Below are 15,884 nucleotides of genomic sequence, written 5' to 3'. Positions count from 1 at the left end.
GGAATCATCACAAGATTCTCCCAAGAAAACCAAAACCTGGCCGATCTCTTCAATACCCCGGGGGGGGGGGGGGGGGGGGGGGCTATTGCTGTCAATATTCTCGAGTGTTCTCCCCAAGCTATTGAGAGAAGTTGAGTCATTTTACAGCAGCAACTGGGCAACTATGAGGCAAACTTATTTTAGCACTCTATGGTCATTCATCTCAGTGTTATCCACATCAATCCACATTAGAGTAAGATAATAATGTTGCCCGATATAATATATGGAAACACCAGGTCAGGTTCAACCTAGTCGAACCGAACCCCTTTGTTAGACCAAAAAAAACATAATATATGGAAACAAATTCTTTTATGTTAACGGACAACTTTCTGCAACGAAATGAGTATATTATTTATAAGCGCAAAATAAAGATGAGAATCCTTCCTAATACAGCATACCATCCACTAATATACAACCAAGTACAAAGCAACAACAGATATAAGAACAACCTGATCTTAAATCCACAAGCATCACTCCTGCATGGATAGGTTATCAAAAAGTTTTCTCACAGGCACATCGAGGTGAACTTGACAACAGACAGAAATCTACTTTTTATGTTTGCTCTCAAGTCGCATAATCTTCCGCTCCATCTACAAACCAGTGAGGCCCAGAAAAATCAAGAAGCAGAACAAGTGTTTCATTAAATGTAGGCAACAAAACATTTGTGCACCATACTGTATTAGAACAGGGACATACTGTGAAGCAGAAATTATTGTGGAGAACCAAAAACTTGAAAACAATCTGCATGTGCCTTGAACTTGGGGAGTGCTTGGTATAATTATGAATTTCCCTCACTCTCTCAAAAACAACTGAACGATAAACCAAAGTCCTGTTAATGTTGGTGTTGTATATTAGTTTTCTATGTTTAAGTAAAATGCTGCCGAGAAATGACACGCATTTTGCCACATGCAATTCGATACCTAAAATGCAACAAGCCAGCAATCTTATCCCACGTGCCCTGAAAACCATTATAGGAAACTATTCTTCCTCAATTAAAAGTGTTGCGCACAGCCACTCAAAACTGAGACTCAGGATTTTGAGCTTTGATTTGATTATGATGCAGTCCTTTGTTGCCTACTATCCTTCTTTAGCAAGAAGTTTTATGCAACTGTGTGGCATTACAAATGTATATCATTTTTCCATGTTGAACTTCTACCAAAGCCCAAAAGCAAAACCTATTAAAGACTAAAACATGTTTCCAACCTGTGGTAGCAAACAAATCAAGCATTTATCACAAGTGCTGCAAACTTAAGCAGCAAGAAGTCTAAAATATACAAGGTATAAGAAAATAAGAGTTTTTGAAATCTTAATGAATAAAGGCAATTGATCAATTAAAACGTAAGTGAAGCACACAATCAAATATTATCATGGATCTAGCAGATACTTGAGCATGTGAGATATTTGGAAAGGGAGTTTGAATGATAATGATGTACGATTATGCAGTACTCATGAGCTTTTTAGTGATTAGTAGAATCAAAGTGAACTGGCTAATGGCATGTACCACACTCGAGAATTCTAGGATTTACAATATAGACAACCACCCAAGGTTGTGCTTGCAGAAAGATGAATTTCAAATCAGTAATAAATATTCAAGTTCAACGTCAACTAAAAGTGGTGTATTATTTTAGTAGTTATAGTATTGGATTGTTATTTTTATGTAATATTATGATCTACATTCAATTATTACTGTCCCTTTTGATTTCAATCATTGAAGATCTTTACAGTAAAACAATTTGCTAAAAATTGCTAGCCCTGTTTTACAGTTTCAGCCAGGGTACCTTAAATTCATGTTAAATACTGAAAAGACAAATCGGTTTTGCATTTAGGCATTTTTTTCTTTTCCTAGTGAATAATTGGAAATATGCTTAAATATATAGTATTCTTTTTTACCCATATTCTCCTTCAGGCTGAGTTGCATTTTTCATCTGCCATTACGCATCCAATAAATTAACACCACTCACATAGCAATACTATCCACTCATGCAAAAAATGACATTCTTACTATAAAAACTCCACAAGAGGTCAAGGAAACACACCATGAAATCCTAAACAACAATATGCAGATATGTTACTTTGCAAGTAAACAAGAACTTGAGAGTCCACAAGCCAAGAATTAAAATTGAATTACCTGAACAATGACTTCCAACTTGGTCCGAATATGAGCAAATTCATTCTTTATCCAATTGAAGGAAAGGGACAAACTGAAACAGCAAATATGCAAATACATGGGAGGAAAGGAAGTTATTAATCCAAATATGAATTATTGAATATAGTAAAGATAAGAAAATGATAACCAACAAGAAAATCAAGCATTTCTTTGAAAAATAAGCAGATACGACACAAGTCTAAGTAGCTAGCAAGTTATTTATCAACCATCACCATCTATCATGTAACATGTAGGACACGCCCTTCCTACAAATCAATAATTGAGAAGAAAATGACAAAGCACAGCATGAAAGCCACCTTACTTTCTTTTATCCATCTGACGACAAGCTTGAATGAGATCAGCACATGCAAGCCTCATATGCTCTGCACCCATGCTGTAAAACCAAGTACATTATATCCACCTTTTTAATTCTTTTTATGATAGATGGGAAATTAACTTTCAGCTAGACTAGTGGGACAACAAAGAAACTGTAGGAATATTGATAAAACCATCGGAACAATTTATTTTCCTTGAGAAGAAAAATTATAAACTAGCAATAATTTTTTACCATTTACTATCTTTTGTGCTGAATATAAGCGACTAATAGCTCTCGTTGTTATTTGTTAACTAATGATTATCTCACATTGCTAGATTCCAACATTTGAGTTTGTGGATGTTAAGACAGACAAATCATATGAATCTGCATAAGACAGCGGTGCATTTATCCAAACATCATCCCACTTGTAATCTTAGGGTTACTGCCGTCTTTTAACTATGAGGAAGAATGAGTCGTGATAAATGTATATGACAGCGGAACTCTAGAGCATAATGCAGATGAAAAAAAGGAAACTACTAGATACCTGCTACTTTTGAACTTTAATGAACTCTCATTATTGTCGTTTAAAATTCTTTTTGTTTTTATCCAAGAACCAACATATAAGAAAGATCACTCTAGCTCATTTCCACATGACACCATTCACGATAAATTTAAAGTTCCATGCAAAATAAATTATCACATAGACCTAAAAGTGTTAGCCTATTGTTTCAGCTAACCATTATTCTTAGAGATGGTGCTTCAACCATTTAGATCATTATGTTGTTTTAACTAAAGAAGAAAAGGAATCAAATTGGCTTTTCTTTTTAATTGGAGTGTTGATTAATACAACTACATATACATATTTGGATATATCATAGTATACATAGGAAATATAAAAAAATGCTGAATAGAATAGTTAATGACTATAATTTGCATATATGATATTCATCATTACTTGCATGCCATATACATCCATGAAAACAAATAAAAAAACATAAAGGTAAGAACACCTAATGCCAGCTTAATAAAAGTAAGAGACTGATAGCAAACAAGTACAAATAAATCATCACATGTAGGAGCTACTTCTGAACCCAGTTATTATTTATGCTCTTTACTTGAAAGGAATGGGAAAGAATGTAGTCTTAGGAAAATACTTCATGAAGGAACAAAAATTATTGTGGCCTTGCCATTGAAGAAAGACAATATAAAGCATGCTAAGAGCACTTGAAGGTCCAGTGACCACTTGAGAAGCAAAAATATACAATCGTTTGATGAATCATGAATCATGCTAAACAAGTTGTCTACCATAGCAAAGGGAGGAACCACACATGAGAGAGAGAGAGAGAGAGACAAGCACATGAAATTTTCTTTCTTCATTCACCACTAAAAGTAAACAATCAGCCATCAGCACCCACTACCCTAGAGATTAAAAATAGAAAGTGCACGATTGAAATGAGGAGAAAACATAGATATGTATTTCCTAATCACATTAATAATTGCACACATGTTGTGTGCTTTTGCATCACCAAGGAAAGTCCCAGTACCCAGGTCTTGATCAAAGGCAAGAAACCATGAGCTCAGCCTTTTAAACCATGTTCAAACAGCTGCTTTTTCTCTCTTGATATTTCCTTCTTTCAGTATATCTAAACTCCTTTTCACTAAAAGCAACCTATCTACGAGAGCACCACATTTAGCCAACCAATGTCAAACATACACTCCATTCCAGAAATTGTTTCCTATTTTCTCTATTTATCAGACATTATTATTACTCTTGTTATCCAATAACTACCCTTACACAGAATATAAAATATCATCTTACAGTGAGCTTCTCTCCTCTACTTGCTGGGCTAGGGCAGCCAACTTAGAAAAATCAACGTCAGGAAGATCACTGCAGGTATATAAAAATGAGTTAAATAACCCAAATTATTCTAGGAAGTCATCTACCATAACTGACGCTTTGCAAGTTGAGTTTTGGGTATAGTGTTACATGTAACTTCCAAGTTCAAATAAGATTGACTCCACATCAATGGAGTACGTATTGATCAATCGCACAACATGATCAGGTTCCTCCTCTGTTTTCAAAGTTTGAATATGACAGAACTGAGCATTCACAATCCCCTACAAGGAATATAATAAAAACACATCATCAGCACTGAAAACCTTTCCAAACAAATAAGTCCTCTGCATGACACCAAATTTAAATGGCCTCAAATCACAACTACAAAATACTTTGAAATCAGAAGCAATCACACAGAATTGAATGAACCACTTAAGAACATGTCCCATACATCTGTATGTATGTATGCATATGAAAGTATTTATAAAAAAATACACTATTTTATGAATAGGTTTAGAAAACTGAGACAAGATCAAATAGCCTTCAATCTTTATTTTTCCCCTTTTTTTTGCCAAAAGCCCCTGAATGCATTGAAGACATAACAATAACATCCTAAAGAGTAAAGTGAAGACAAGCATAGGATTAGCAAAAGAGATTCTACAGAAAAGCAGTAAAACCATTAGAAACTGTTACCTCATCAAACAGTGACTGCACATATTGTTGGAGCAGTCCTTTAACAATTAACATGGCCATTTAAGATATAGGACACTAACAGAAGCCTAAGCTAATGGAATCTGGAGAAGATAGCAAGCTACAGTGACAAGTGAGCAACTTTGCATGAAACATTCCCACAAGAGTGAGGGAGTTATATGCAAAATGAATTGCAGATAAAAACAATGTCAGACCATGAGTTCAGCATGGTACCTTACAGATTAAGCACCTAGACTATGGATATTAACATTTATGCCACTGCTAATGAAACTGACCAAAACAATTGAGTTGCTTCAAATTATGACTTAATATCAGAATAAATACTTTTGATGCATCTAGCAATTGAAATATTATCAAAAAAAGAGAAAACTGGATGTCAAAAAACCCATGAGGTGATAAGGAAGAAGCACAATAATTGATTAATAAAAATGATTTGAACATAGCTACTTTGTGAAAATTTACCTGCTCTGAGGCAATGAAACAGTGGTGTAAGTTATCTAGTTTCAAAATTCAAAGAAACTAGAAGCATTTTTGGTAGGTAATGGCATTTCCAAATGTTCTTCACTCCACTGAGTAGGCCCCATCTCGCTCCTGCTTGACACGATGACAGGTGGGTCCCATCATTCATATTAGTTGGAAGTTGTATGGTACATAAAGCCAATGCCACATGGCAAAGCACAAGAAATGTGTAACCTGTCAGGTGCTTCCATTCTACTTCCTCAGCAACACCAAAATCCATGTAGAGCTGGGTGCATTTCCTAATTATAGGAAACTTCTCGGGATAATTTACTACAACTCAAGAATCATCTCAACAAATTAAATATAGTGGTCCCCTGATAATCCATGAACAAAGTACAATCAAAAGTTTACTTATAAAAGATACAACTCATAAGCACCCACTGATCTTGGTAGCTAGGTAGCGCCACCAGCCATTCGGAGGTGGAATACAAGTTCAACCTACACAAACAAAACAAAAACTCCGAAGCATGAGTAGGCTGCTCCCTATTCTGTAACCTATTATAGCAACTAATCAACATTCTGTGACCTATTATAGCCAGCTAATCAGCAAAGAATTCATCACACTTTACCTTTATTAATCATATCACGATAATGCCAACCATCCAAATTGACAAGGGACATCGAATTTCATGAACATGCCAATCAAACCGATCCTTCGTGAAAAAACAAAACAAAAGGAAACTATGCAAAACAAAAAAGTGGTTTCCAATGCTCGCGTCATTTCAGACAACATGTATGCAACCATTTATACTGAACTTACAAGTCTTCAACGGACGACATTATAACTGAAATTCTACAATTAGTAACAGCTCAGTAGTAAGCACTCCTCTTTCCCTTCCTAGGTTTCTAAAAATTCTACAACCAAACTATATCAAATTTGTATGAATCTAACCACCAATATAATCTGAACTTTAGTGAAACAATCGAATACATTCCCACGGGAACTATTAAATTCAAGGGATGGCTACCTTGTATAATTAGGCCGTTGGATATGTTAAAACTCACCCTCAAAACAGAAATTAAATCATGCAATCACTAAAAATAGACAAAAGAAACTATCATCGATCACATTAACCAAGGTATTGCCAGTTTTACCAACAACATCATGTACGAGCTGCAACCAGTCAGAATTAGCTTTTATCAACCCTGAAAAATTATAACTGGTTGAATCGCAATCAAAAGACGCAAGCATTTTCAATTTTTAAAAAAAAATACTCGTAATTATTTGTGAAAGAGAAAAAAAAAAGGCATATTCACAGTACCTGGATAGCAACAAGCTGTATCGACTCGCGGTGGAGAAAGGGAAGAAGAATCAAGCAGCATGAGCTCTGCTTGTGAGTCTGCCCTAACATGGAGACTTCAGCGACAGAGAGAGTGTGTGTGTGTGTGTTTTTTTTTTTTTTTTTTGGGGGGGGGGGGGGATGGAGATAAGGATGTCATGGTTCTGACTCCTGAGCACTAAATATTTTAAAGTTTTAGTGGAGATGAAGCTTCGAAAAATAGTGTAAGAAGAATATTCTACATAGCTGTTTTTAAGCAAAATTTGTTACGAGAAATGAAGTTCAATGTTCAAACTCTTTATTTTTTACTATATTAATACTTTTTTATTCAATTTAAAACTTAATTCAAATCATATTTTAAATCATGAGTTTTCTAAATCATTACACCAAAACACACCAGCTTTAATAATTATGTGCAGTTGCCATTGCTCATAATTAGTTAAAGGTTGTTCGGTATCATAAATATGTTCACCACTATGCTCCTCTTGGAGGATGTTCCTCTCTAACTGCGCATGAAAAAAAACACCAATAAAAAATAACATTAGGAAATTGTAAACATTGGATTATTGAACTGTTTGGGAATGTGGTTGAAATTACGTTCCCATAAAATTTATTTATTTTTACTAAAATTTAATACAGTTTGCATGTTTTAAATTATTTTGATGTGCTAATATTAAAAATGATTTTTAAAAAATAAAAAAAACATCATTGACATGTATTTCGATGTAAAAAGTTTTTTAAAAAACAACCGCTACCACACTACCAAACATACTCTAAACCATGTCCACCTGGTGAGATGATGAGGGGCTGGCTTTTATCTCGGGTTAGATTTTTTAAAAAATATTAATTTATAAATGATTTTTTTTATTCGAATTGATGGAGCGAATCAATTTATAATACAGTAAAAACTTAGTTTAATTTTTTTTAAAAAATAAAATTATATTGTTTTAACTCTTTTTTTAAGTTGATTAATCTATTAGTTTAGATTATAACTTATCTGGCAAATAACCGGAACTTGAATCAAGTCATGGTTGAATCAAAGGATTAATAACTTTACTAGGAAGAACATTTCCCTTTTAAAGGAAAGCCAAAAAGGAGGTTGAACGAGTTTTGTAAGGATTGAGAATGTATATAGCCACTTGTTACTTAAAGATTATTAGTTTAAGTCTTATAAATTTTGGAACCACTAAAAACTTATATGGTTATTAACTTCAAGATCCATAAGATTAGTTGAAATATTTACTAACGGACCCAGACACCCACAATAATATATATATATATATATATAGTGTTTAAATCAAACAAGTTGTTTTTAAAATACTTAGACGGCCTGTTTAATCCCATAGTATTTAGAGTGTTAAGTCCAACAAGTTGTTTAAAAACACTTAGAGTGCTTAAACTTAAGTTCCAATTTTAACGCCAAAGTGATACCTGCAACATGGTGTCAAATTAATTTCTTCCGCAGCTCAGAAAATTCATTCTCGGTGAAAAATAAAGCCCGATAGCAACTGCAGAATAAAAATTGACAAATTTAACATATTTTATGAGTTAGATACAAAAATAAAAAAATCAAGATTTTACCGTCTTATAAAATTATAAAAGGATTAACGTGTTTAGCTCATAATGCTAGATATAAAATATTTGCAAATTAAGAGTTGGAATGTCTATAATGGAGTATAAAAATTCTTACATGCCATTGTTATCGCGGAGATCAAGGGATGATACAAGCATGTCTCAATTTAATTACTCTTTTCTCCTCTATAGAATCCTCCTCCCTTCCTCTTCATTCAAGGAAATTCATATATATCAATTAAAGCAGTTCCTCTCTCTCTCTCTCTCTCTCTATATATATATATATATATATATATATATATATATATATAAAGCAGTTCAATCCCTAATATTGAATTAAACCGGTATAATTAAGATACGAAAATAATTAATAAGATTGATTAATCAATGATTGTAATGATGGAGGGGTAGTTTTTGAAGGGTCTAACCGTGGCATTGTTTGACTTGATCCTCGTAGTATGGAGAAAGAAATGAAAATGCACATTATTTTTTTCTTCTCAATTAGCACCAATCACCAACTTGCGAGTATAAAGAAAAACTATCCAGTCCAATATAAATTTAAAAAATAATATTTAGCATATCAAGGACAAATTTGTCTCCAACTATCACCCGAGTATTGATTAGATCCCTGAATAAAAGAAATTCCAATTGGATCCCCCATTTATTGGACTTTACCCAATTATCCCCACATTAAATTTTTTGTCTTGAAATCACAAAACAAAGTCTTTTTGTCCCACAAATTTTAATAAGGGGGTTAATTAAATCATGTTTTATAGATGGGGTCCACTTGAAAATTATTTTTATTGTGGACTCAATCGAGAATCAAGTGATAATTGAGGGACAAATGTATCCCTTTTACATATAGATAGCTATGCTAGCAAGTATTTTCTTACCTCTCTTTGTTCTTCTCCTGGCAAAACTTGCATCAATGCCACAGCAGGGTTAAAAAAGTAGTTGAATTGAGGCATCCCACGAAAAGTTATATTAAATTGAAAAAAAAATTAAAGATAATATTCACCATTCATATGAAAAATAGATAAATAAAAAATAAATGAAACAAACACTATCATATTGATTTTTAGGAAATTTATTTCAGTTTAGTTGCTGGGAGATCATTAAAAAAAATAATATAATTAAGAAACGTGTTATGAATTAAACAATATTAAACTCTATTTATTTAAAAAAAAATAGACAAAGGATTTTGCATTTTACATTCGACGATACATTTCATTTAGCAAGCCTTGGCTTGCAGTACAGTGATTAGTTATTGTTTGCACGACATAATCCGGCCTCATGATTGCCTTTTTACCTTGCACAGTTGCACTTCATAAAGTCCGTCATTAATTAGTCCCTGTAAATTAAAATTAATATTGAGAAATGATAAAATTAAAATTTATCAATTTTACAGATTAAATTACCCTAGCAGATGACAGGAAATAACCATTATGCCATCATTGATTTTGGAATTTAGGGTCTAGCAAGAATAATCCAAGGAAAGAAAAAGAGGATTCTCCTATTGACAAATTTAAAAGTAAAGGGAGTCTAAAATCTATTGTAAAACAGCAGGGAATTCCCCAGATATTATTATTTTTTTAATAATATTTTTAATTATTAAAATTTTTTTGCTTGATTTTTTCTTAATATAATGGTAAATTGATAAATGATGGATTCAAAATCGAGGTCTCACTCTTCTTAATTTTGCAAGAACACCACTAAACTGAAAACATATAACCCTCCTAATACTTTGTTCCTAAAAAAAGAAAAGAGGATTTCTCGAACAAGGAACATTTCTTTGGTTAATCTTTGCATGAAGTCAAATTATTTTGTTAAAAAATAACTTATCCCAAATTCCTATTATTGTAATTGCTTCTTATCTATATTGTATTTGTTTTAGGGACCACATACATTCACAAGTCATTTTTTGTCATTAAAAACTGAAGCAATTAATCACATGTGAAGTTATAATAAATTTGGACCTGATTTGGCATTACAATTTAACTTGAATTGGGTTTAATGAAATTAATGTACTTGATTAGTGTTTGGCATTACAATTTAACTTTACTTTTATTTTTTAAAAAAAATTAATTTTAAATTAATTTTTTATATTTATGAATTATTTTGATGTATTAATATCAAAAATAAATTAAAAAATTATTTTAATATATTTTCAAGTAAAAAATATTTTTAAAAATAACATTTATCATAATCCAAAACAGACACAATAATTATTATATATTTGATATTGTGGTGTATGGTGTTTTTCAAAAGTATTTTTTGTTTGAAATACATTAAAATAATATATATATATATATTATTTTTAATATCAGTATATTAAAAAAAATAAAAAAAATTAATTTAATATATTTTCAAACATATTCAAGTAGAATTACAAACACAAAAATAAATTATACAAAATACTAGAATTAAATTCTCTGGCTCCTTGTTAGAAGAGAAGTTAGATAAGAAAGTACTTAGAAGACTGCTATTCCCATACCAGATAGAAAACCGCTACGTTAATGATTTTTTTTAAGCATCAAATAAAATGTTTACAGCATCATTCATTACTAGTCAATGGTCAATAGCTACCTTCCAAAATTTAGTTACTAGAACAGGGTGTATGAAATTAATTTTTTATAATCTATTTAATATCTAATTACAGAGAAAATTAGTCTAGCATGCGATCATATATAGTTGCCAGTAAAAAAATTAAAACCGGCTGTATTGATGGTTGACAAGCAGCCATTGAAAGAGTAAAAAACAAGATAACCACATTATTTATTCTACCAAAGTTATTTTGAAAGTATAATTCTAAATATTAAGAAAATATTTTAAAAATACAGGTAGATTGTTAAATTAGTGAAACTTCATTTTATTTTAAGGTCATATTCCAACAGTCCATGCACGTTTTCGAAATTTTTCTTGTTATATTTTTTTAACATTCAACATTGCTGCACTTGAAAATAAGTAAATAATTGTTGTTATTTTTTTTTTAAGTTTTTACAATATTACTTATAGTATATGTAGTTGGATTATCATTCTTTCTTTTATTAAAAATTCAAATAGGCTATATGCTACAGGGTTGGTGGACACCCAACCAACTGGGCTGGAAGAAGCAAAGGATAGTAGAGAAGGGGTGTTTAAAAATGTAATCGAGGTTATTTTAAATTTTATTTGAAAATGTATTAAAATAATAATATTGTTTTAAAAAAATTATTTTTGATATTAGCCTATCAAAATAATCTAAAAAAATAAAAAATATATATTAATTTAAAATAAAAAAATTTGAAAAAAATTTAATTTTTTTCAAAAAATATTTTTAAAACAAAAAAATAAAAAGAGTCTAAATCCCGAAAGTAGAAACACAACAAGAGGGAGCTCTCTAGCAGGAACTGGACTGGAAGAAAGAGGAACAATCCTACAAGGAAGAGAAGAAGAGAAGTCCAAAAATAAGAGGCATTCTATGTGACAGAATCACTCCTAAAGTCAGCCACTCGAGAAGAAATAATTAAAACAACAAACACCATTCACATGAAATGAAAATAATTACACAGCCCAACGGTGGCAAAGAGTTTCCTTGTCTCTGCATCCTGGATTCAAGCCTCAGCGTGTACGCCTGTCACCCCTGCGGTGTCTTACATGTTCACTGGGTTTGCAGGATGTTCAGTGAGCCGTGAGATTAGTCGTGGTGCGCGCAAGCTGGCCCGGACACCCACGTAAATCAAAAAAAAAATTACTAAAATAATTACTGGCCTGTGGTCGGTTAATGAACAAAATATAGGTGAAATACTGTAGAGAAATTCAAATAATTTGAAAGTAAGAAAACCATGCATTATGCTATCACAATTTTGTTTATTTTGTTAATCTTTCATTTTATTACAGAGAAATAAATAGTCAATGGTCTAAAAGTCTTCTACATCTCACTAATCACGTGTTTACTAGTAATCTTAGGCTTTATACGAAGCATTTAATTTCTTATAACTTAAGAATGTTACACTCCTCGTGACTTGGCATACTAAATAAGAACATTCATACAATAATTTTTTTAAAAAAAATTGAAGTATAAGATAATGTCGGTCATCAAGGCACCCGCAACTTTATAATTGAAATTGTACTCTTCCAGGCCGGCTAATGAAAATATTAATTAAAACCCTTTAATTAGTCATAATCTAAGACTTCTCCCTGAAGAAAAGTAATTGACCACTTGAGAAAAAATTGCTGGTCTTATAGTTTTCTCCACTCTGCAGCAATGACTTTGCGTCGCTTCACAATATCGTGTGGAGTCTGCTGTTTGAAGAAATGAACATGGAAAATGCAGCGATCGTCTCGCCCCTTCATGTATAGTGTGTTAAGAATATTAATTTGGCCACTTGTTAATTTAGAACCCGATTTTAGCCGAGTTAATAAAAAAAACATGTTTTTTTATACTAAAATAATATTATTTTGGATCTTTTAAAATAAAAAATCAAGTTAACTTAGATATTGAACCAAGCTAGTCCCTAACGGTTCTTAATTATAACTATGGTTGAGACGAAGAATAATAATAATTAAAGAATAAATCATGTTTTATTTATTCACCAATATTTCATTTCTATCTCTATAAATTAAAATATCTCTCCGTGTTATCCCTGTTGTCTTTAAAAGATCTAATTTTGCTCCATGACTAAATAACTAACAAAAAGCTTGTTCTTTTTATGTTTTTATTTTATTATTTCTCTCATTTTCCCTCTTAAATCCTCAAAAAAGCTAGTTTTTTTTAAGAACCTTAAAAAACTCAAGAATCTAAAGAGTCAAAAACTATTTTTCCCCCATAATTAGAGGTTGATTTGAAGTAATTATTAATATTTGCCATTGCTATATATTATTTTGTAAATATAATAAAAATCTCATATATATCTGTGTACGTTATGTTCACTGACCAGGTGTGAAGGCCTGGCTTGAAGTGCTGGAAGAGAAAGGTTTCTTAAACATGTACATTAACTAACATGAAGATGTAAGCTGCGTGATGGTTGCTACTAGGCAGGCTTTACCTGATAATTTACCAAGTACCTTCGTTTTTATCTTGCATAGTGATGGCCACAATTTTATTTTATTAATCTCTAGTGGGTTAGCGTGTAAAAATAGAAGATACAGTATAAACACACCTTCATATATTTTTAAAAATATAGAAAAATATTTCAAAATTATTCTAGAGGTATTTTTATTTTATATTTTTATCTCTATTACTTCGATTAAATACATTTTTATTTATTCTATGTTTATCTTTTTTATTTTAGAATCAGGAGTGGAGACTGGCAAGGGCATTTATCCTGAAAGAAAAGAAAACATTAATATTTTTCCAAAAAATTAATTTTTTTTTCTGATCTCGACACCCCTAAAAAACTTTCCTAGCCCCACCCCTGCTCAGAACACGAATGCAACCTGGATATTTTTATTCATGTTGCTAGTATATAAATTTCAAGAAATATTCACCAAGAAGAAAAGAAAAGAAAAGTAGAAGAATTGACAGCAGAGCCAGGTTAATTTGAGGATGATTGCTTAATATTTTGAAGAGAGATCTAATATTTTGAGGCTGACTTCTGAATTTAGACCTGCCCTGCATGTGAGAGAGAACCAAATAATAATTAAAGTAAAAAAGACTTGAAGTAGGGAGGCAGTATACCAAGTTTTTTATGCTAGAAATTGAGGGTACATAACTTGCAATTGCCTTCTAAAAATCAGTATAAAAGGAGCTCTACGTCAAGAACCTCTATCACAATACTTGATTAAACAAATTACATAACCAAAGGATCAAGCTATGGCTCGATTATCCATATGTTTACTCGTAATTTTCCTAGCCATTGTGGCTGAGGCAGCTCCTCAGAAGCCAAAGAAGGCAAAAAAGTGCCGTGACAAGAAGAACTACCCTGTATGTTTCAAAACTAAAAACCTCTATTGCCCACCAGAGTGTCCTCGTGACTGTTATGTGGATTGTGCTACATGCACCCCTGTTTGCTCACAGCCATCTAAATCTCCACCACCTTCTCTGAGCCCACCTCCAACAACCTCCACCCCTCCTCCCACCATTTCCACTCCACCACCTCCTCCTCCTACTAGTACCACACCTTGGAGCCCACCCCCCACTACACCTTCATCAAGCACTCCACCTCCTGCAACTACTACCCCCCCTACTCAAAATCCTCCACCACCACCAGATTCAAGTGAATCAGCTCCAAAGAGAGCAAGGTGCAGAAACAGGAACTATGCCACCTGCTATGGTCAGGAGTACACCTGTCCTAGTGCCTGCCCCCATCAATGTGAGGTTGATTGTACCATTTGCAAGGCTGTTTGCAGTATGTTTCTCTAACTCCTTCCATCAAAGTCCTAATCTCAGTAAATATTATCTTTTATTTTTCTTCATTAATTTATCTATACATCTGCAGAGAATATTTTTCCTATCAGTATCATGAAAACTAAGTAAGTTGTCTGCAGAACATTTTATGTTTAATGAGCATTGTATATTGATGTAGTTTTTCCTTGTTGCGAACAGACTGTGACCGGCCAGGTGCTGTGTGCCAAGACCCGCGATTCATCGGTGGAGATGGAATCACCTTCTACTTCCATGGGAAAAAAGACCAAGACTTTTGCATAGTTGCTGATTCTAACTTACACATCAATGCTCACTTCATCGGTCGCCGCAACGAAAAGTTGACGAGGGACTTCACTTGGGTGCAATCTCTAGGCATTCTCTTTGGCACCCATAAACTCTTCATCGGTGCTCAAAAGACAGCTACATGGGATGACTCCGTCGACCGCCTTTCGTTAGCCTTAGATGGAGAGCCCATATACCTCCCTGATGGGGAAGGCATGAAGTGGAAGGCAGAAATATCACCAAGTGTGACCATCACAAGGTCTAGTGACGCAAATGCTGTAGTCATCGAAGCGGAAGACAATTTCAAGATCAAGGCAGCCGTGGTGCCTATTACACAGAAAGATTCAAAAATTCACAACTATGGCATTTCCTCAGAGAATTGCTTTGCACATCTTGATTTGAGCTTCAAGTTCTACAAATTGAGTGGAGATGTAAATGGTGTTCTAGGCCAGACATATGGTAGCAGCTATGTGAGTAGGGTGAAGATGGGGGTTCTCATGCCTGTTTTGGGCGGCGAAAAGGAATTTGCATCTTCAAATATTTTTGCTACAGACTGTGCTGTTGCTCGATTTAGTGGTCTGCAACCTAGTGGCAATTCTTCTGAGAATTTCGAGTTTGCCAACTTACAGTGTGCTAGTGGAATCGATGGTCGTGGAGTTGTCTGCAAGAGATAAAATTAATCTCTCTCTGAATCTGGCAGAAAGCTATAACAAGCAGTTCTATATTAAATTTATAATAAGGTCAGATCTATACTAGAATAGGTCAGGCTGGTTCCAGTTTGTAATCATGAATATTTTCTTGCTTCACTAATATGATTCAATAATCGTTTGTGTTAA

At 33.0% G+C, this 15,884-nt stretch overlaps 1 protein-coding gene and 1 long non-coding RNA gene across 17 annotated transcripts; one reads left to right on the top strand and one right to left on the bottom strand.

The window, feature by feature from the left end:
* Window positions 1-331: 331 nt before the first annotated feature.
* On the bottom strand, window positions 332-6,999 carry LOC118045487 (uncharacterized). Of its 16 annotated transcripts, none has more exons than XR_012170698.1 (10): window positions 6,831-6,999; window positions 6,138-6,728; window positions 5,743-6,006; window positions 5,512-5,640; window positions 4,489-4,619; window positions 4,321-4,389; window positions 2,508-2,579; window positions 2,168-2,240; window positions 736-1,147; window positions 332-629 (listed from the first exon to the last, which is right to left on the bottom strand). It is a non-coding gene; the product is annotated as an uncharacterized lncRNA (long non-coding RNA). The 16 variants fall into 16 exon arrangements; XR_004687002.2 differs by having other exon boundaries at window positions 6,138-6,714; XR_004687005.2 differs by lacking the exon at window positions 6,138-6,728 and having other exon boundaries at window positions 5,743-5,838; window positions 5,950-6,006.
* A 7,197-nt stretch (window positions 7,000-14,196) lies between these two features.
* Window positions 14,197-15,849, top strand: LOC118045486 (uncharacterized). Its single transcript, XM_035054138.2, has 2 exons — window positions 14,197-14,749; window positions 14,947-15,849. The coding sequence occupies exons 1-2, from the start codon at window positions 14,215-14,217 to the stop codon at window positions 15,720-15,722; spliced, it is 1,311 nt and encodes a 436-aa protein (XP_034910029.1). The 5' UTR covers window positions 14,197-14,214; the 3' UTR covers window positions 15,723-15,849.
* The last annotated feature ends 35 nt before the right edge of the window (window positions 15,850-15,884 follow it).

The sequence above is a fragment of the Populus alba genome, chromosome 9 (assembly GCF_005239225.2).
Source record: "Populus alba chromosome 9, ASM523922v2, whole genome shotgun sequence".
Classification (NCBI taxonomy): domain Eukaryota; kingdom Viridiplantae; phylum Streptophyta; class Magnoliopsida; order Malpighiales; family Salicaceae; genus Populus; species Populus alba.
This window is presented reverse-complemented; position numbering and strand designations above follow the sequence as displayed.

What these genes read in the sequence shown, in the direction of transcription:
- LOC118045486 (XM_035054138.2), top strand. Translation starts at nt 14,215, where the DNA reads ATGGCTCGATTATCCATATGTTTACTCGTAATTTTCCTAGCCATTGTG. An exon ending in CATTTGCAAGGCTGTTTGCA is followed by an intron (nt 14,750 to 14,946) that starts GTATGTTTCTCT and finishes TGTTGCGAACAG; the next exon opens with ACTGTGACCGGCCAGGTGCT.